Source organism: Nymphaea colorata, chromosome 11 (assembly GCF_008831285.2).
Source record: "Nymphaea colorata isolate Beijing-Zhang1983 chromosome 11, ASM883128v2, whole genome shotgun sequence".
Taxonomy (NCBI): Eukaryota; Viridiplantae; Streptophyta; class Magnoliopsida; order Nymphaeales; family Nymphaeaceae; genus Nymphaea; species Nymphaea colorata.
Window position 1 is genome coordinate 12,468,858 of NC_045148.1, and position 21,510 is coordinate 12,490,367.

Sequence of the window (21,510 nt, forward strand, 5' to 3'; positions counted from 1 at the left end):
TTTGGTCCATTTTTTGTATTTTTTTATGTATGTAAAAACCAATTTAAGGCACGATATTGTGCCTTCCCGCTGCTCTCTTTGACGTCTCCTTCTACTGCTTTCTCTCCATCTTCTACCTCCATCGGCGGTGTAGAAACAAAATGTGCACGAGAGAAGAGGAAAGCACACGGATGTAACGTGGAAAACCCTCGACTCGAGGGAAGAAAAACCACGGGTGAGGAGGTCTGGTGCCCACTAGCCTCCAGACACTCTCTCTCTTCAACACTTCATTAACACAAAGATTAGGGTTTACAGAAGTATAAGTAGTCCTAATTAGGACAAACCGGATCGGGTACGGATCCGGACCCAAACAACAAAACCCGTCAACACTCCCCCTCAAGTTGGGCATACATATCAAACATGCCCAACTTGGATACATTTCTCTCAAATGGAGTTACACTTAAGGCCTTGGTTAGGACATCAGCAGTTTGGTCTTCAGACTTCATGTAAGGTAGCGTTAATTCCTTAGCATCAATTCTTTCTCTGATGAAGTGACGGTCGATCTCCACATGCTTTGTTCGATCATGAAGAACCGGGTTGTTAGCCAAGTTAATTGCAGACTTATTATCACAATACATCCTCATAGGCCCTTCAATCTCTATTCCAATATCTGTCAGTAAGATCTTCAGCCATAACAATTCTGATACCCCAGTAGCCACAGCCCTATATTCAGCCTCTGCACTCGAGCGGGAACACACATCTTGTCTCTTGCTTCTCCAAACAACCAAATTTCCCCCCAAGTAGACGCAGTATCCTGAAGTAGATCTTCTGGTGTCAACACAGCCTGCCCAGTCTGCATCAGAATACCCTTCAACTTCAATAGATCTTTGTTGCACATATAGAAGTCCCTTTCCGGGATTCTTCTTCAAGTAGCACAAAATTCTATCTACAGCCTTCAAGTGCATATCTGTAGGTGCATGCATGAACTGGCTCATCACATTTACAGCAAATGTGATATCAGGTCTAGTCAGAGTGAGATAAATCAGTTTGCCAACTAGACGTTGATATCTCCCTTTAGCTTCTTCACCCAACAGTTCTCCATCTTTGCTACCAAGTTTATGCCCAACATCTATAGGAGTAGAGGCTGGTCTGCATCCCAGTTTTCCTGTCTCCTTTAGTAGATCCAGGGTATACTTCCTTTGACTAAGTACAAGAGTTGTACCTGATCTAGCAATTTCAATACCCAGAAAATACTTCAGCTTACCAAGATCTTTTAGATCGAATTCAGTAGATAGTAAACCCTTTAATCTTGCTATCTCTTCCTTATCATCACCTGTAACAATCATATCATCAACATAAACCAATAGTAGAGTAACTTTACTCTCTCTTCTCTTTACAAACAGGGTATGATCTCCATTTCCTTGTTTGTAGCCATGTTTCTTCATAACAAGTCTGAGCCGTTCAAACCATGCTCGGGGAGACTGTTTCAGCCCATACAAAGCTTTCTTCAATTTACAACATTTTCCAGGCTTCTCAAAACCTGGTGGCATGCACATGTACACTTCCTCTTCGAGATCTCCATTGAGAAAGGCATTTTTTACATCAAGTTGGCACATCTCCCAACCCTTCAGCACCGCCAATGAAATAATAACTCTAACAGTCTTCATCTTTGCAACAGGAGCAAACGTCTCTAAGTAGTCGATCCCATATTTCTGACTGAACCCCTTGGCCACCAATCGTGCTTTGTACCTTTCAATGCTACCATCTGGTTTGTACTTAACAGTGTAGACCCACTTCGACCCAACCAAGTGGGCTGCTTCAGGAATATCAACCACCTCCCATGTCTGATTTCTGTCTAAAGCTTCCATCTCTTCTTTCATTGCATGAGACCACTTAGTGTCACCCTGAGCCTCTGTAGCATTCCTGGGAATCACAACCACAGCCAAGGAGGATACAAAACATTTATAGTCAGTGCTCAATCTAGAGTAAGATACGAAGTTACCAATAGGGTGCTGGGTACATGACCTGACCCCCTTTCTCAAGGCAATAGGAAGATCCTCCTTTTCTTTTCCAACATCTTGCTTCTGAACACGACTTGGATCATCCAAGGAAGAAGTAGGATTGGGATTCGGTGTAACCTCCTCATCATCAATCACCTTGTCAGTACAAGCTCTTCTCCTGGAATACACCTGTCCAAACATACGATTACCCTCTTGTTCTGTCACCAAAGGATGCTCTCCCTCCTTCTCCTGTTCATGTACATCAGTAGTCGTCCCCTCTTCATCTTTGCCATCTTCATCTTTGCCAAGCACCTTGGCAACAGGATTCTCTTCACGCCTGTAATCCATAAAGTCTGTAAACTGAATTTCCTGTGTGGGAGAATACTCTTCCTTAGACATTAATTTCTCCCCCTGAAGAGAATTCTCACCAAAATAGGAGACATGTTCCAAGAATGTGACATCTTTGGTAATGTGAAGACGACCAGTGGTAGGATCTAGACATTTATAACCTTTTTGAGTGGAAGAATACCCAAGAAAGACGCCCTTAATAGATTTGGGATCAAGTTTTTTTACATTGGGGCTGTGGTTATGTATGAAACACACACATCCAAAGACTCGAGGAGGAAGATGAAAAGGTTGACTACTCCCTGGAAGCATAGAGTATGGAGTACGACCCTTTAGCACACGAGTGGGCATGCGATTAATCAAGTAGACACTAGTAAGGATTGCATCACCCCAATAGTATTTTGGGAGATGTCTTTGGAACAGTATGGCTCGGGTGACATTGAGCAACTGACGATTTTTCCTCTCAGCAACCCCATTTTGAGGGGGGGTATAACTACAGGATGTCTCATGAACAATCCCCCTCTTTCGAAAGAATTCTTCAACAGTGAGACACAGATATTCACGAGCATTATCAGACCGAAAAGTCTTGACAGAATTTCCATATTGGTTTTCCACTAGGAGGATGAAAGTTTCAATAATGTGAGGCACCTCACTACGATCTTTCAACAAATACACAAAGGTACATCTTGAATAATCATCTATAAAGGTTATAAAGTATTGAAAACCACCACGAGAATGAATGCCCGAAGGCCCCCACACATCAGAATGAACCAAGGAGAAAGCTTTATTAGAACGACTATTTGAAATTGGATAAGAAGCTCTAACATGCTTCGCAAACTGACACACATCACATGATAACATGGAAATGTTTAAACTAGAACATAGTTCAGGGAACAAATGTTTCAAAATCCCAAATGGGAGATGACCAAGGCGTTCATGCCAAAACAAAAATAACTGACGACACTCTTCCTCCTTCTTCTCTGTTCTGCTGACTGCTGACATAAGAGCTGTGACAACGCGTATAGGAAGCCGATACAGCCCATCAGACACCAAACCAATCCCAATCCTCTTCCCTGTCACCAAGTCCTGCAAAACACAACGTTTTTCAGAAAATATAAGCTCACACTTCAGTTCCTTGGTAATCTTACTAACAGATAACAAATTTAAGGGAAGATGAGGAACATGTAAGGCATCATGAACTAAAAAATTATTTAACAAGGAAAGACTCCCTTTCCCTGCCACTGAAGTAAAGGAACCATCGGCAAGGGACACACGTTCCTTTCCCGAGGATAGCTTGTAGTCATGGAAAAGCTTGGGGTTGCCAGTCATGTGATGAGTGGCACCGCTGTCAACAATCCATTCACCCATAGAAGAAGTACCTTCTCCCCCTGAAACAGCCAATGCCTGATTGATCTTCACCTCATCTGGTGTATCTGCCTGACCAACATCAATCTTGCTCAAATATGCTCGTAGCTCACGAATCTGCTCTGCAGAAATAGAACCTTTCCCATCACTCAGACTTGTTGCAGACGATACAGGCTTCTTCCCACTCGAAGACCTCCCCCTACTATCCTTCTTCTCTGGATACAGGTCCCAACAAAAATCCCTAGTATGACCAAGTTTTTTGCAATGAGTACATTTTCGGGAAGAACGAGGAGTTCCAACAGGGGCACGGCTAACATAGGCAGACTGTTCTTCCCCCTTTCGTCCACTAGAGAGCAGCCTTCTCTGTTCTTCAGCTTCAACACGGGAATAGACATCTTCAATACTAAATGATTCGTCAGAGTTAAGAATCTGACCCCTTATATTTTCAAAGTCATCATTCAGTCCGGATAAGAAAAGGAATACCCTGTTTTCCCATTTATCAGTCATGTACTGCATCTGGTCGTGAGGACACCTCCATCTGATACCATGTAGAAACAAAATGTGCACGAGAGAAGAGGAAAGCACACGGATGTAACGTGGAAAACCCTCGACTCGAGGGAAGAAAAACCACGGGTGAGGAGGTCTGGTGCCCACTAGCCTCCAGACACTCTCTCTCTTCAACACTTCATTAACACAAAGATTAGGGTTTACAGAAGTATAAGTAGTCCTAATTAGGACAAACCGGATCGGGTACGGATCCGGACCCAAACAACAAAACCCGTCAACAGGCGGCATCCTCTCCGTTTGGCGTCCGCTACTCTCTCTCTATCATCTACCTCGTCAGCGGCCGCTACTCTCTCTCTGTCCGCTGCTCTCCTCCACCGATGACAATTGCTCTCTCTCCGTTCGCTTCTCTCTCTCCTCCACCAGCGGCCGCTGCTCTCTCTCCGTCTGTTGTTCTCTTTCCTGTTAGCTCTCTCTTTCTCTCAAGTCCTCGAGCAAATAATGCTTGTTTTTAAATAAGTTAAATTTTGTTGAGCTCTGTTTGGTTCATATTCTAATTGAGCATCAGACAAGATGTTTTGTAGTGTCGAACTAGTTATTTGGTTGTGAACTTTTATACGCAATTTAGATTCTTTTGTTAACAACACCTTAAAGTTAAAAAAAAAAAAAACCGACAATGTGGTAGGATTCAACTTCAATTCGGACGAATCAATATCGGACATTACTTGCCTGATACATAAATTCTGAATCAGTTCTGATATTACTTGACATAGTCATATATAAACTCAATCTGATTTATGATTGAAAAGGAACTATGCAGACTATCTATTCTTGAAGTTGAACTAAATTTGTGCAACTGACCCATTAAATTTTTTATATTTGAAATTATAATAATAAATTAATAATAATAATAATAAATACCCTCGCCTCACTGTCGCACCTAAATTTTTTGAGATGTGTCGCACCGACAGGCACCCGCACCCGCACCTATGTGACATAGTTTCTTATGCAAGTTCAAAATATTTTCTATTATTTTTCCTTTCTTTATGTATAGTAATAAAAGTAATAAGAGAGGACAAATTAAGCTAAGAAACAAATTAAAATTATATATATTATGAATACATACATATATATATATATATATATATATATAATAAATATATTATATATATACCTTCGCCGCACCTTCGAGCCAAACTTTTTTGGGATACATTGCGCCGACACCCGCACTCATGTGACATAGCCTGTTTGTGACCAGACGAAGAGTATCTCTTCGCCAGCGGCATCACCAAACACAAATTCTTGCTGTGTCACTAGACACAGCTCCTCACCTGGTGATTCCTTCCAATTGTGGTATTGATGAACTAAATCAATGACAACACATTTGTCGGATGAACTAGAACTTCGTATTTATTTACTTTGTTAAATTTTAGAATAATGTACCCAATTTTAAGATCATACTTTACTTGAATTGATGAATTATGCTTGAAATGGTGAATGATACAATTTTAGTTTGTTTAAAATCTTTATGAACGTATTTTTTTCATATATTTTCATACATACATATATATATATGGCCAGCCACACCCACGTACCCGTGATTTTGAATTTGGTATGCACCTGTATCCGCACCTGCACCCATGTGACATAGAAAAGCATAAAGTAGATATATATTCCAAAGAATGATGCAGAATAAATAAGTTGTTGTACATAACAGATTGGATTTACACAAGTTGCAAAAGTAATCACTAAAAATTTATAGTTCATTAAGAAACTAAAGAGAAGAACTGCAGTTGTCTAATCAGAATCTCAATTACATCTACACTCCTGTCCAGCAGTGTGTAACTTTTTGTATGCTCAAAGGCTACTATTTTGATAAAATCTTCAAATAATCAAAATCTGCTACCATACATAAATCTGTTGGAAACTGCAAATGTGCTCAACAAAAGGATGTTAAATATCTGCTCGAGAAATATCTGTTTGGCTGAACAATTGAACAGAATGACACATTCAGATTACCTCAGGTGCGCTCAATTATATTGTATCTCATATGGACAATCCATATTAAGCAAGCTGAACTCAAATTATTTTCTTCCAAAGCATATCAAAGGCTAGGAACTCAGTTTTAGATGGCCCCTCTCAATAAAGAGAAGGCAAACAATTAAAGATGTTCAACGAGTTAAGAGTCGAACCAACTCAGACTCAACTTGAACTCGCTTGGCTAAGCACAACTCGAGCTCAACTCATTTAATAAATGAGTCGAGTTCGAGTCAAGTCATGACTCGCTTAAATGAGTCGAGCTCGAGCTGGGCAGGCTCATCCTGTTTAAACTCGTTAAAGCTGGTGGTTTGTGGACAAGTAAGAAAAGTTCATCATGGTTCAATCATCAATGTTTTGCCAGCAATTACCAAAGGACAGGTCAAGAGTTCAAGTTCTTGTGGCTACATTTAATGAAAAATAAATGTTTAATAAGTTTGTTTAGCTAAACCCAGCCAATCTCGGCTCGAGCTTAACCAAGCTGAGTTTGAGCCTTGTTAAGCTCAAGCCAAGCCAAGCTTGAGGCAGTCAACTCGAACTCAACTGAAGATCGAGCATTGGGTTTGCATTTTGCATAGTAACCCGAGCTCGAGCTAGCCCAGCCCAGCTTGAACTCGGCCTGTAACAACCTTACAAATAATCTGGACAATATCATAGTCTCTGATAGTGGTACGAAACATGCAACACTCCTACATCTATTGAAACCTCCCACTTGTTGAGAGTAACAGTGAAATAAAAAGGTTCCTACTGATCTGCTTAGAAAAAGCATGGCACACTTCCTCTTTCTTCTTGAAGTTTCCTTGGATTTTCTTTTCATTACATAACTCATTTTTTCTGAAAAATATTAGACATTGAAATCTCAAGAAATTTATAAGAATATTCTTTACATAAGAGATATGGCTTACAAAAAACCAATGAATTGAAGGTGCATTTAGAAACATTAGTTAGAAAACCTTAAAGAAAGGACCAAGTTAACCCGTAGAGTCACCAGTCAATGATGCATGAGTGGAGTCCCATGTCACTGAGTTCTAAAACATTGCATACAATGTTCCTGTTAGAATGTATGTATCCCAAATATATACATATATATATTTATATATATCACATATATTAGTCATCTAATATATGCTTTATATGTATATATATATTTTATATCTTTTGGGTACTTAGGACACTTATGTAATTTTTACTTTCTTTATGTATCTTTTCTTTTAGTTTATTTTCTGTTTTTCCCTTTCTATCCTTCTCCTTTTTCTGTTTTACCTAGAGGGAGACTAGTCCCAACGGCTAGATTTCTAGCCGTTGAGACTGCCTCCTCCTTCTTCTCGTTGGCCCTCTCCTCTATAAATAGGGCAGCTTCTCTATTGTTTCATATGGCTTTTTAGCCTACTTTATTAATCTCTTATTGTGATTAATTCAAGTTCTTCTTCACCTCTTGTTTGAGGGCTTGTGAGTTTGACTTGTTGGTGGAAACTTCAAGACTGATTTACTTGAAGTATTTGTCTCTTTGGACCTGATTTACATGGTATCAAAGCCGGGTTTTGGATATTCATCTAGCGGTCCTTAAGTTTGAAGTTTCAGCTTTTACTCCTTCTTTGGAGCCGTGAAGCACTCCAAGTGCTCGACGTTATTGCTGGCTGATTATTGACACAAGAAGGTGCTGTTTTGCTGGCCTCTATTGGTGGTAAAGATTGTGGCTGAGGTGTTATTTTGCTGGCCTCTGTTGGTGGTGAAGATTGTGGCTGTTTTTATTTATTTTTTCGTCATCTCAAACATACAAGTGTTATACAAGAAGGAGGGTGACTGGATTCTTTTATTGCCGTGGACTTCCTCTCACGTGGCAGCCAGCTTCGTCATAACTTGTAAGTGGAATTACCTTGTTCATTTTGATCATGGATTACAAAGTCTCATCTTTTCCATTTCCCAAACTCTCATCAACAAACTATATACAATGGGCTAGAACTATGGAACATTTTATTCGTAGTAAAAGCCTTTGGGGACTAGTTGATGGGACAAAACTTGAACCACAACTAGTCTTTACTAAAGTCGTTGATGGAAGAGCTATGGAATTAGATGGAACCGAAAAAGAAAAAGTAGTGGCGAAATACAACAAGAAATGGGAAGAATAGAGTGTTGGTCATCACAAAATTATTACTTGGATCTTGACTTGTGTTGACAATGCTACTAGCGGGCAAATCTCTAAATTAAATTCTGCCCTAGAAGCTTGGGAATATCTAAAGAAAACTCATACCATGAGAGATGTTGCTTATATGCATCATGTTCAACTCAAAATTCACAATCTTCAACAAGGAGATAGATCCATTAAAGATTATGTGGCTGAAATGGATCAATTGTATGATGAATTAAGTATTTTTGAACCACATTGGACACAAGATCTTATTCTTAGAGAAAAGCAAATACAACGTGACAAGTTTTACAAGTTTATTATAGGTCTTAGACCTGAATTTGATGGTGTTAAAACAGCTTTACTTCATCGCTCTAAAACACCATCTATGAATGAGGCTATTGCGGAGTTTCAAATGGAGGAAAATCGTCTTTTTCTTCATAAAGAGAAAGTCAACAATGTGCTTGCCACATCTAGGCGGGGGCCCATTTGAGACCTTATAGACCTCCTCACTTCAATCGTACAAATGAAGGAGCAAAAGAAAAGTTATTTGCTATCATTGTCAAGAAGAAGGACATACCAAGCCAAGATGTCCAAAACTAAGAACTTTTGACAAAAGAAGCAATGTTGCGGCTCCAATTCAAGAAGAAAGAAAAGAAGCAAGCTCATTCCAACTTGATCAACTCATAAGTGCTCTTCAACCTTTTCTAAAGGGACGAGGCACACCTTCAACTTTGGGAGCTACCGTGGCATCTACTTCTTCAAGTAAGTATTCTTAGATTATTCATTCGGGTGCATCTTTTCATATGACTCCTTGTGGATCCCTTCTCACCGAATCCACTAAAAATGATTCTTATTCCTTTGTGAAAACGGCGGATGGTACTTCTCTTGAAATTGATTTTATTGGAAATCTTGACCTAGCTTTTGGATCCAAAACTTTAAAAATACCTCAAGTAAGACACATTCCTAAATTAAGTTTAAATTTATTGTCCGTTTCTCAAATAACCGACCTTGGTTTTGATAATAATCTTCTCACAATCCAAATGTTTGATACAAGACCGAGTATCCAAGAAGACGATTGAGGAAGGTTTTAGAACAAAAGATCTCTACTACATAGACTTTTTGGACCTTTCAAGACCATCTTGCAATATCTCCAAAGAATGTGACATTCAAACTTGGCATCAAAGACTTGGACATTCCAATAAAGAAAAAATGTTTAATCTTCCCTTCATGGAGAATTTTTGTCAAAAGAACTTTGATTGTAATGATTGTATTAAGGCTAAAATGAAAGCCTTACCTTTTGATAATAGAAACTTTATTGCCCAAAAATCTTTTGATTTGCATTCGGATGTGTGGGGACCCGCTCCTATTATGTCAAAAGGAGGATTATTGTACTATGTGATCTTTATTGATGATTATTCTCGGCATACTTGGGTTTACTTTCTCAAACATAAATCGGAGGTTTTCACCAACTTTAAGAATTTCTACAACATGATCTGCACCCAATTTGGCTCAAATATCAAAATCTTTAGAAGTGATTCGGGAGGAGAACTTATGTCAAATGAATTTCAACAATTTCTAAAAGAAAAATGCATTGTTTATCAAAGATCTTGTCCTAACACTCCACAACAAAACGGAGTGGCCGAGCGTAAACATAGGCACATTATTGAAATTTTGAAACTACTCGAGCCCTTCTTTTATCTAAAAATGTTCCCAAAAACTTTTGGGCTGAGGCTGTTTTGACTTCAACCTATTTAATTAATAGAATGCCTACCAAACTTTTGAAACATATTTCTCCTTTTGAAAAACTTCACCATGTTAAACCTAATTACAATAAACTTAAAGTCTTTGGTTGCAAATGTTTTGTGTTAAGTGACAAAGACGATAAGCTTTCTTCCAAAACTATTTCTTGTGTTTTTATTGGGTATTCCAAAACTCAAAAGGGTTATAGATGTTATGATATTGAAAAAGGTAAAGTTTATGTTTCTAGAAATGTGATCTTTTTAGAAAATGAAGATGGTTTCAAAGATGAACCCAAGAAACTAGAAGATTATACTTTTCTTTGGACTAATGATATTGATGATGACGATGATATTGATGATGATGAACCCGATAAAGTTGTAGAAGTGCCAATTGAAGAAGTCAACAACGATAATTCTACTCGTACGGTTCCTCCAAAAGAGATCTTAGTTTATAGAAGTAGAGATCCCCAAAATCAAGAAACTAATCAATCTCTTCCTAAGAGATCCCAAAGGCACATTAGGCCTCCTCAAAGATTTATCTCTTACGAGTCTTTTTCTCCAAAATTTCGAGCTTGTCTTATGGCACATCATTCTTTTTATGAGCCATCTTCTTACCTTGAAGCTATGGAAGAAGATCTCAATTGGATTGAAGCCATGAATCTTGAGCTTAAATCTCTTGAAAGCAATGAGACTTGGGGCATTGTACCTCTACCAACGAGGAAAAAGACTATTGGTTGTAGATGGATATATAAAATCAAAACTAGAAGCGATGGAACCTCAGAAAGATATAAGGCCAGACTTGTTGCCAAGGGATATGCTCAAGAATATGGGATTGATTATGAAGAAACCTTTGCTCCTGTTGCTCGCATGACTTCTGTTAGAACTCTTATTGTCATTGCTTCAGTTAAACATTGGACTATTTTTCAAATGGATGTTAAAAATGCTTTCTTAAATGGTCACTTACAGGAAGAAGTTTTCATGAGTGCTCCCCCTGGTTTTGATCTACCTCAAAACAAAGTTTTACGTGTAAAGAAAGCCCTTTATGGTTTAAAACAAGCTCCCAAAACCTGGTTTGACAAGTTTAGTAGTGTCATGTTTAATCAAGGTTTTCAATCTTGCTACTCTGATACTGCCATGTTTGTAAAAACCACCTCCGTAGGTGTAATTGTTTTATTATTGTATGTTGATGATATGGTTATTACTGGGAGTGATGATGAAGGGATTATAGAGGTAAAACATTTTCTTAACAAATGTTTTCAAATGATTGATTTGGGAAGACTAACTTATTTTCTTGGAATTGAAGTTGCTTATAGCAAGCAGGGTTATCTTCTTTCTCAAATGAAGTTTGCTAGTGAATTAGTTGACAGAACAGGTATTTCAGATGACAAAGTTGTGGATACTCCAGAAGCACTGGGAGTAAAAATGAAAATTGATGATGGAGAGATATTGGAGAATCCCACTCCTTTTCGGCAAATAGTTGGCGCTCTCTCTTATCTCTCCATCACCAGACCTGACATTGCTCATGTTGTGCATGTGATAAGCCAATTTCAGCAAAGACCCACCTCAGTGCACATAGGAGCGGCAATGCGGATTGTCCGTTATGTGAAAAGCACTATCAACAAAGGACTATTTTTGTCTTCCTCCTCTCTATTAGAATTAGTTGCTTATACAGATGCTGATTGGGGTGGAGATCCCAATAATAGGCACTCCACCACTGGTTTTTGTGTGTTTTTAGGTGATTCCTTAATTTCTTGGCGATGCAAGAAACAAAATAAGGTGTCACTATCATCAACAGAAGCTGAGTATCGTGCAATGGCAACTACAACAATGGAGATAGTGTGGCTCAAAAGCTTACTGAAAGATATGGGAATTCATATCAAGGATCCTGTCAAGCTTTGTTGTGAGAACAAAAGTGCAATATATATTGCTAGCAATCACACATTTCACGAAAGAACAAAGCATATAGAGATGGATTGTCATTATGTTCGTGAAGAATTCCTTCAGAAGAATATTGATCTCTCCTATGTTCCATCAGAGTATTAGCTTGGCGACTTCTTCACAAAGGCTCTTGCCGCTGCAAGATTTAAATTTCTCCTGGGCAAACTTTCAGTTATCACACCGTAAGTTTGAGGGGGGGTGTTAGAATGTATGTATCCCAAATATATACATATAGATATTTATATATATCACATATATTAGTCATCTAATATATGCTTTATATGTATATATATATTTTATATCTTTTGGGTACTTAGGACACTTATGTAATTTTTACTTTCTTTATGTATCTTTTCTTTTAGTTTATTTTCTGTTTTCTCCCTTTTATCCTTCTCCTTTTTCTGTTTTACCTAGAGGGAGACTAGTCCCAACGGCTAGATTTCTAGTCGTTGGGACTGCCTCCTCCTTCTTCTCTTTGGCCCTCTCCTCTATAAATAGGGCAGCTTCTCTATTGTTTCATATGGCTTTTTAGCCTACTTTATGTATCTCTTATTGTGATTAATTCAAGTTCTTCTTCACCTCTTGTTTGAGGGCTTGTGAGTTTGACTTGTTGGTGGAAGCTTCAAGACAGATTTACTTGAAGTATTTGTCTCTTTGGGCCTGATTTACAGTTCCTTGGGTCGATAAAGCTTGTGAAACCAAGCTTCAACATTGGCCATATAGTCGGGCCATGATGCAAGTTCAATACAGGAAATTCAGGCCTCCTTGTAAGATGCTCAGACAACTACCTTCAACCTATCTGCTAAAAAGACATCTAGTTATGGATATGGCTGTGACGATGTCAATAATTTCAATCACAATAACAATAATGAAGGCCACAAAATCCATAAGAGAAAAGGAAATTAATGGTATAAAGTATAAACAATAACTGCAGCGAAGCGACAAAGTTAACAAGCTTTGTAATCAAAGAGCAAACCAACTGGATTAGTAAGTCAACTAAAAATTTAAGTACACTACTGGGAATTCAGCAAGCAAAATAACCATGGATTAAGCAACTTGCTATGTTACAATTTACAATATCCCACCTCCTTGATCACTCCAATTGAAGAAAACCGATATTTCTCATCATCAAACCCAACAAGTGGTTCACCAGGATCATCCAAACCACCCAGTTCAACCTGTTCGGCAACACGTTTCTCAAAAAAATGCATATTGGGAGGCATCCATCAAACCGTGTGTTGTCTGCAATATTGGAACACTTCTTGTGTTAAACAAAGTCAAAAAAAAGAGTTTGGGGGGAACTCATTTTACCAAGGAGAGAGTACGTGCAAGATGTTTCTCTTCAAAGGAAATGAAGCCTAAGCTGCGGAGGCCTTAAAGACTAAAGTCACTAAACTAAAGCATTAACAAAATAACCCATTTGATTTTTCTACAGAATAATTCCTCAACATAATCAACCTTGTTCGGCCTCAACACAATCAAACTTGCTGGTCATAAAACAGTCATCTATTAAAATTTCACAAGAAAGCTACTAGGAAGCTCATACATATATATGCAAAGCAAATACAAATTCTTTCAATCATTCAAGTATAATACGTATGAACTACAACATTAGCTACAAGCCTATAACTCATAAATACACAAAATACAAAAATATACATGCTTCTAATACCAATTACAAGCAGCATTAGAAAAGAATGATGGAAAGGAATATGAGTGAGAACAGAAAAAGAAACTAGTTCATATCACAGAACTAGAAGAAGAAAAAGAAAAGAAAAAATTATATCTTAGATTGCAAAAGCAAAAGACAAAAGTGGCAAAGAAACTAGTCCATTGAGTATCCAAGAGGGCTTGGGTGTTTTGAAGTCACCGATCACATATTAATAGCCAGCATAGGTAACCAGCTAAGCCTAGAGGTCTTATGCAAGTGTGGGCACATTTCAACAACATAAATGGTGTAAACATCAGGACAACCTAAACTCTGAAGCATAAACAAGAGTACAGCCTGGGATAACTAGCTCAGGCTCCTTGAGCACTAATTCTTAATATATGTATGACTATGACGCATGTGGATAAGTAATGAGCTTATGCGTTAATAACAAAAAACTCATTCTTAGTATATGCAAAAAGCTGATCAGGTATTCAATATATTAATGTATGAAGCATGTGAATGAGCATCAGAAAGCAAAAAACAACCATATTACCTCAAGCTACTACTTTAGATGAGAGTAAACTAAATCATAAACACAGAGGTGAAGATGCATGTGCACATGCAAGCATAGAACAACAATTATTTACACAGAAAAGATAGCAAAAGAGCTTGAGAACCTTTGATAAAACAGATCATTTACAAGGAGAATGACAATGATTAATATGCAATGATTGACCAGAAGCCATTTCCAGTTCTGCAGCTACTGGCACTTGTGTCAAATGAAACAGCAACAACAACAATATTGAACTCAATTGTATGAGCAAACAACAAACTAATCTACCCTCTACTATAAAACTGAAGTTAGGAAGAGACAGCATTACTAAACCTAAATCCTGCCTTTGAAATGTTAATCGTCTCAGCTTAATCCACATCTGCATTCATCACAAATGCAGGAAACCAAGCAAAAGACTAAACGCAAAGTGCAGCTGTCTTTTCATCCTTACAGTAGCTAAGTTTAAAGATGTAAAGAATGTGATTATAGAAATTCTGGTACATGGAATGTAATAAATTAATTAAATAGCAACGGAAAATTGTAGTGACAAGAGACAGAAACTACTGCATATTAATTGTGAGGAAACAGATCCAAGAGTGAATCCGTTCTAGGTTAGAGATGATAAGAAGACAATTTTCTTTATCAACAAGATAATAACTATGCTGCCTTCAAACAGACCACACTAAGATATTCTGCAGGGTTGACAAGCACCTCCAACTGGTGGAGTGACCAGCACTCTCCCAAACAGCTACGATGACAAAATAATTGAATTGAGTTTGTTTTTGTTAAAAACTATATCTGGGCAAGAATATCCCAAACGAGTTCGCAGGAGATATCAAACATGCGTCGATTTCTGAGTTGCTCGTACACCGCATGGTTTCAGTTGGTGTTTATGGAAGGAACACGTAATCAGCTCTCCAGTACAAAGTCTTACAACGATTGGTCAGGGTAGTCAAACGAAAAGGACTGCCGTTCCATCAGGATGACTGAGGTAACGTTTTCTGCTAATTATTCCGTCCAAAATTTGTAAGACCCACAGATCGATCAAACAGCGCCATGCTCTTTCCCCTGGCTGTGTTGGCAGTAATGCATGTAACTTGCGATGGGTTAATGAAAGCGAAGTGATCTAATAAAACCGCAACAATTATGAAACTCAACACCAAACAAAAAAATTGACAACACGTGAAAAGAAGAAACACTTGGATCTTCAGCAAGCACGGGACTAGGAAAAAGAAAAAGATACATCCATTCGTCGTTCCTAAACCAGTCATCCGGCGCATATTTGAAAACCAGATCCAGCTATTCTAAAGGACAAACGCAATTGGGTTTGTGCATCACAGACTAAAGATATGAACCAGAAGCCAGGGTCAAATAGAGAACAACCTGAGAAACCAGCATCGCGAAATTCCCTGGTGCCTTTTAGGTTTTCCTGAGGAGGGACCATCATCGTCGAACCCCTCCATACCCTTATCACGGAAGCCCTAACGCCAAAATCTGGAATCGAAAACCCTTGCTCAAAAATCAAGGTTTTTCTTCAAAGTTAAGATTCGAAATCAGCCCAGAGGCGAGATGGGAAAGAAGGAAAATAGAACCTGAGGGCTTCCCTTCACCATGCAACGATGAAAAAAGGAGTGCGTGAAGAACCACAACCAAGATGGAGGTTGAAAATAATGGAGACAAATGCGAGACGAGTTGCCCCCGAAGAGATAGAGAGAACAGGAAGGAGAAAATCAGAGAGAAGGAGCGCGGGGTCGGAAAGGAAGGAGAAGTGACGAACAGAAGCAGAGGGGTGAATTGGGTAGTTACTAAGAATTCTGAGGAGAGCGTCGAGCTGCCTCCTTTTCTATTTTCGATTTTACGTTTCATTTCCTTTTTTTTTTTTTTGTATAGCACACCGGAGGAGACTCGGAGAGATCTGAGGGAGGACGAGAGAGTTTCGTTCTGTATAGATGACAACAATACCAAAAGTATTAATATAATAAATAAGATACAGGATTTTTAAAAAAGGAAAAAATAACAAGGTAGGAAGGAACAAAGAAAGAAATCGATTATAAGGTATTTAGAAGTGAGGTTTTCACTTAATATTTGTTATTGAAAGTTTATTAACTTAAACGTAAGTGACGCTTGTCAGTTGTAGTGGGTAGGGCAGGGTTTTGGCCATCCACAAAGTTCAGAGTTTTACCAAGGCCACTGGCTGAGGGAGGAGGGAAAGCTGCTACATCTCATTGCTTCCTCTGTGACGTGTTTGATGGCTGGAATCAACTTCACTTTGTCCGAAGCTTGTCTTTGATATTTGATCTTGCCTTACCTCATAAGGACATTAAATACTTCCGCTTATTCTACGGCTTTTGCCCTATTAACGTTAAAAAAATTCAGTCCTTTTAGTCAGGCCTTGAAGGGTTGGACTTTCTTTTAACCGGTAACAGGACTTCAGTGATGGCACAAACAAACTTGCTCTTCACAAAAGAAAAGACAGTGGAAGCTTACCGATATCTGTGCAAGATTGCAAGATGGGCCAATAGATTTTCCAAAAACTTTTGACACTTAACACCAAGTCCTTTATGATGGGATTAGAAGAACTCACACAAAGGAATCTTTGAGCCATAAGGACTATAACATTTTTTATAGACTTATGATGGTCCAAATGGATCATAAAGCAAATATGAATATTCTCAACTTTATATACATATATGACGATGGTCAATGCCTTGGCTTATAAGTTCACTTTTAAATGGTTTTATATTCAAATAGCATGTAATGTATGGTAAGTAATGGTTTTTGCCTATCATAAACTGAATATGAATTGTCGCTGTTTTCTACGCTTGGTTCAACCAAATGAGATTATATAGGCCCTAGCTTTTATGATCACTTTTAATTGGCTTTTCTATTCATGTAGCCTGCAATATGTGATCATTGACATACATTGGCACACTAAGTAGATTTCTAATATCTCTTACTTAGATGCATAATAGAATCGTGCATTAAAACATAATTTCTTATAAACTCAAAACAAATGTATTTACTATCATCTTGAACAATCTCGTCTATGGACCATACTAATATAGGATTAAAGGGATAATGATTATGATCACTATAGCCAAATCAATTAATGGTCACACATATCAATATAATTAATGTAATCTTACCTTAATCTGCATTAGCAATATCACAAACAAAAAAACTCAAAGTGAACTAAAAACATAAACTTTATCCCATAACCAAAGGCCAATATGTCTGTAACGAAAGGTGTCCTGATACAAACTTCCACTCAAACCAACAAGTCCTAAAATGGTACAATGCCTAGATGAATAGTATGCTCATGAAAGCATTGGTTAAAACACAACATGAGCAGATCCATAATCATGGAGTTCCTAACAATGTTTTCAATGGACACTAAAGTAGTCTGAATTATTTCCTTGATAATTCACCTATACATACATCATACTCCTAACCGCCATGACATAGGGAATTTTTTCTATTTCATTAACTTCAAACTCTTTCTGGGTACTGCTTTAGATTAAATTTATCTCTTTTAATAGTGTGAATATCACTATGTTTGCAATCCTTCATGAATAACTTTTCTAAAACTTTATCGATATAGTTTTTTTGTAATAGTCTAAGAATACTTCAGAAACCATCTCAATATATTTTAATTACTAATACAAAAGAGGCGATACTAATATCTTTCATTTCATAATTCTTTCTTAGAAATTTCCCAGTATCATGTGATAAGTCTACACCATACTTGCAAAAAGTGTATCATTGACATACAACACCAAGGATATAATTTTGACTCCGTAAAATTTTATCTCAGAATGAAATGAGATAGCAATGCGCCAAGTTTTATATTTTTTTCATATAATCATTTGAATATCATTTGGTTTTAAATATCCATTTCCAACCAATGGGTTTCATAAGATAGGTAATGAAACGATAACTCAAATGTCAGTCTTTCATAGACTTCACCTTTTCATTAATGACATCAATCTACTTTTGAGAGTTAGAACTATTGATGGTCTCACAAAAGTTAACACAATTATCTTCTATTCCATCAATACTTATATGTTAATTGAGATATATCACATAATCATTTGAAATTGTATTTCTCATTTATCCAATAGATTTTCTTAGTATCCCTTGTTCTTGCGTTTCTTGAGATTGTTGAATTTGATATCTGAAAGAGACGTATGATTCATTAGTGGAAGTGTATGAAGGACACCTTGTTCAAGATTTATTACATAATTCATGTCAGGCAACTGAACATAGTCTTCATCAATAGCAAATAGCCTGACCTGGTTATTTCTTGCCGTTAACTACTCGAGGCAGCCTGCTATCGAGCTCGACTATTAACGGGCCAGTTCGGGCTGGGTACTGGGTCAGGACAACCATGTTTGAGGCCTGGTCTGGCCATTTTTAATTTTCTTGACAGGCCAAGCAGGTTGTGTTGGATCCCTCACAAATTAGAAATGTCTCTCTCTGTGCCACTTTGAGTCACCAGTAGAGAGAGGTTTCTAATATGAGGTTACGCTTTACATTTTCGAAGACCAAGGGCTTAACATCAAAAGGCTTTGTTGGCCCCATGAAGGGATTTGCCTCGAATGCCGCCATACTTGTCGCGTGTCCACAAAACTCTTCAAAATGCTTCAAGCTTTGAATCTGGTCGCTCAAGGTTTACGGGACGTGCCCGGTGTACCTGCAGATATAAGCAAAAGATAAGATTTCTACTAGTTAGTTTCACGATCCAAACAAATATAATACAAAATCATTGAGGTAAATGTCATCGCTTCAAGAGGGTGTCGAGGGGTAGTGTCAACCTACAAGCCCTCCAATAGGCATCCTCTTAACTTTTTGACGTTGCCACCAAACGTCAAAATTCAATGCTTCGATCAATCTATCACTAACACATTTCTCATTAACTTTTTTTAGTTGAGGCGACTTCCCAATAGTACACCCAACTTACATATTCTTCTTACCAACATCAAAATCTCTACCATATTTCCAAATAGCTTCGAAAATCAACACCTTAAGCTTAAAAGATCATTATAGACATGAATCAACGCTTCTTCAACATAATCCTAAACTTTTTCCAAAAAGCAAAGTCGCTAACAAGCATCTCAAATCATCAATTCTTAATTCTAGCATGCCAAATCAATAATTATACATGCTCTAATAAAAAATAATAGCTGATTTAGGCTTGGTTAGGCCTCGCTTACCACAATATTAGAGTCTAGACTGCTGCAATCCTCCAGGTAGCCACCTCACGAGTTCACATGATTATCAAACATCTAAAATCTCTCAGTGCCACCTCCACCAATGCATTCTAGTCAGTGCTATGAGGGGAAAGATGTGTCTCCAAGCTACAAATAGACCAAAAAGCTATAAAAGAGTCAAAAATTGACAAAAGGGAGTTCAAAAAAGGGTCTGTCATTAGAAAAGGCCCACGGTAGTGGTATGGGAAGCTGAAAACGAATGAGAGAGAGGGCACTGACAGAGAGGGGAGACAAAGAGAGAGAGTTCAGACAAAAAGGGAGAAGACGGCAGTGGGGGTGAGAGTGCATGAGAAGGAAGAAGAAAACGTGAGGGTGAGTAAGGGGACATGAGAGATGTCGGGAGGGAGCTCGGACTAGAGAGAGAGATGACAGAGAAGAGCGAGGGACAGAAGGGGAGTCGACAGAAAGCAACGAGAGAGGGAGGAGGAGAACAAGAAGAAGGAAGAGAGGAGAAGAAGAGGCAGAGAGAGGTTGGGAGGGCTTACCAGAGCAGCACCGCCACCGCCCTTCCTTCGCTGGCCCACGCGTCGCCGCTGTCACCCTCGACCACCTGCTTCTTCTTTGCGTGGAGCTCCCTAACAACAAGAGAGGCAACGAAGGGGGAGAGCGAGAGGAGGACAAGGGAGAACAGCCCTTGTCGGGCTCTCACGCGGGTAAGTTGCGGGTCCGGGTCTGGACCCGCTCCAACCCGACCTGAAATAAAAACAAGTGTTACATCGCATAATCTCACGAAATAAGTTATTACCATTTTATAAGTGTGTCTAAGTTCAGGAAAAACACACCACAGAAAAAATAAGAACAAACAAAAAAGAGTACTTCCTTTAGAAACAAAAGTCTTATACCATATGAATTAGATAGGATCAAGCAGTTGTTTTCATTAAAATGGAAGAAGAGATTTGGAATTTTTACATGAATGACCATGTGATGAAGTAGCGTGACCCTCTAAGGAGGGATGATCAACTGTTCTTGTCATTCTACAGCACATCATCCTGTGACTTACCCTGACTTGATGAACTGACTCACTTCTTCTCAATCTCATACTTGCGATCATTTCTCTTGAGATCAGACATGATTTGAGTTAACCTGCAGAAATCCACATGGTTTCTTGAAAAATTTGCTAGCCGACTATATGGCTAAACCTTTTTGTGGCAATTGTGTTGATTCTTGGTTAATGGGGTGATTCGATTCCATGTGGCTAAACCTCTTTGTGGAAATTGAAAGCTAGTTAACTTTTACATGCAAATAAATTAAGATAGAATTTTTGGTAGACATTCCAAAAAATCTCAAAAAATTGTAACAACTGCATTGGAATGGAAGTTGGTAGCAATGCTCTTAGTCAAGAACAAGCACTGCTGTGACGTCATGCAAAAAGACAATTAAAACCTTATAAATCGTTACTGCCTTTTCCATTTACTGTAGATTCTAGCAAATTCTATTATAACCTTCACTATTTAGAAGTGGGCTCTGCTTACTTTTCTTGATCATGACTCGTGTGTGAACAAAAACAAACGAGGAGTCAGAAGAGAACATGCTGAGATTGCTTTCAAGAAATCACAAAGAATACCTTGTTTGCCATCAAAGCAATCATAGGTGAAAGTCAAAGCTGGATTCAGTGTGCATGTATTTGTTCATTTCTCTTTTGATGTAGATATTTATATTGAATATGCATGTATTTGTTCATTTCTCTTGAATATGCTTGTTAATTCCTTTCTCTTGCTACATATATTTGAGTATTTATGTTGCATATATTTCAATATGCATGTATTTATGAAATCTTGTTGAATGTAGATTATGTTATATTGGCATAGTCAGTCATGTTTTCTTCAATGATATAAGATATGGTGTGGTTGGAAATGAAGGTAATGATAATGATTCTGTTGAAATTGAAGCCCACCTGTGTGGGCGGATTTTAAGCTAGTTAAGTATAAAGAAAAAGTAAGAGCTAAATACGTGCATTGTGGTGAACAATTGAATGGGGAACTTAAGTCGGCATAAGAAAAC

The 21,510-nt window shown here is 38.1% G+C and overlaps 2 protein-coding genes across 7 annotated transcripts in view; one reads left to right on the forward strand and one right to left on the reverse strand.

Annotated features, from left to right (window-relative positions):
- Window positions 1-13,109, forward strand: part of LOC126410541 (secreted RxLR effector protein 161-like) — a 40,444-nt gene extending 27,335 nt beyond the window's left edge. The window contains exon 2 of the mRNA XM_050080581.1: window positions 11,470-13,109. Within this exon, the coding sequence (XP_049936538.1) occupies window positions 11,470-12,140 (671 nt within the window). The 3' untranslated portion in view covers window positions 12,141-13,109. The remainder of the gene's footprint in view (window positions 1-11,469) is intronic.
- LOC116264390 (U-box domain-containing protein 4) overlaps window positions 1-16,074 on the reverse strand; it is a 66,648-nt gene extending 50,574 nt beyond the window's left edge. For 3 of the 6 annotated variants that reach the window (XM_031644567.2, XM_031644568.2, XM_031644566.2), the window contains exons 1-2: window positions 13,121-13,224; window positions 5,789-5,825 (exon numbers count right to left, since the gene is read on the reverse strand). Coding sequence is in view for 3 of the 6 variants with exons in the window: in XM_031644564.2 (XP_031500424.1) it covers window positions 5,789-5,825; window positions 13,121-13,258 (175 nt within the window). In the remaining 3 variants the exon portion in view is untranslated. Of the gene's footprint in view, window positions 1-5,788; window positions 5,826-13,120; window positions 13,278-15,622; window positions 15,734-15,831 lie in introns of those variants that run through there. The other 3 variants (XM_031644563.2, XM_031644562.2, XM_031644564.2) reach the window with 2 other exon arrangements.
- Between the last annotated feature and the right edge of the window lie 5,436 nt (window positions 16,075-21,510).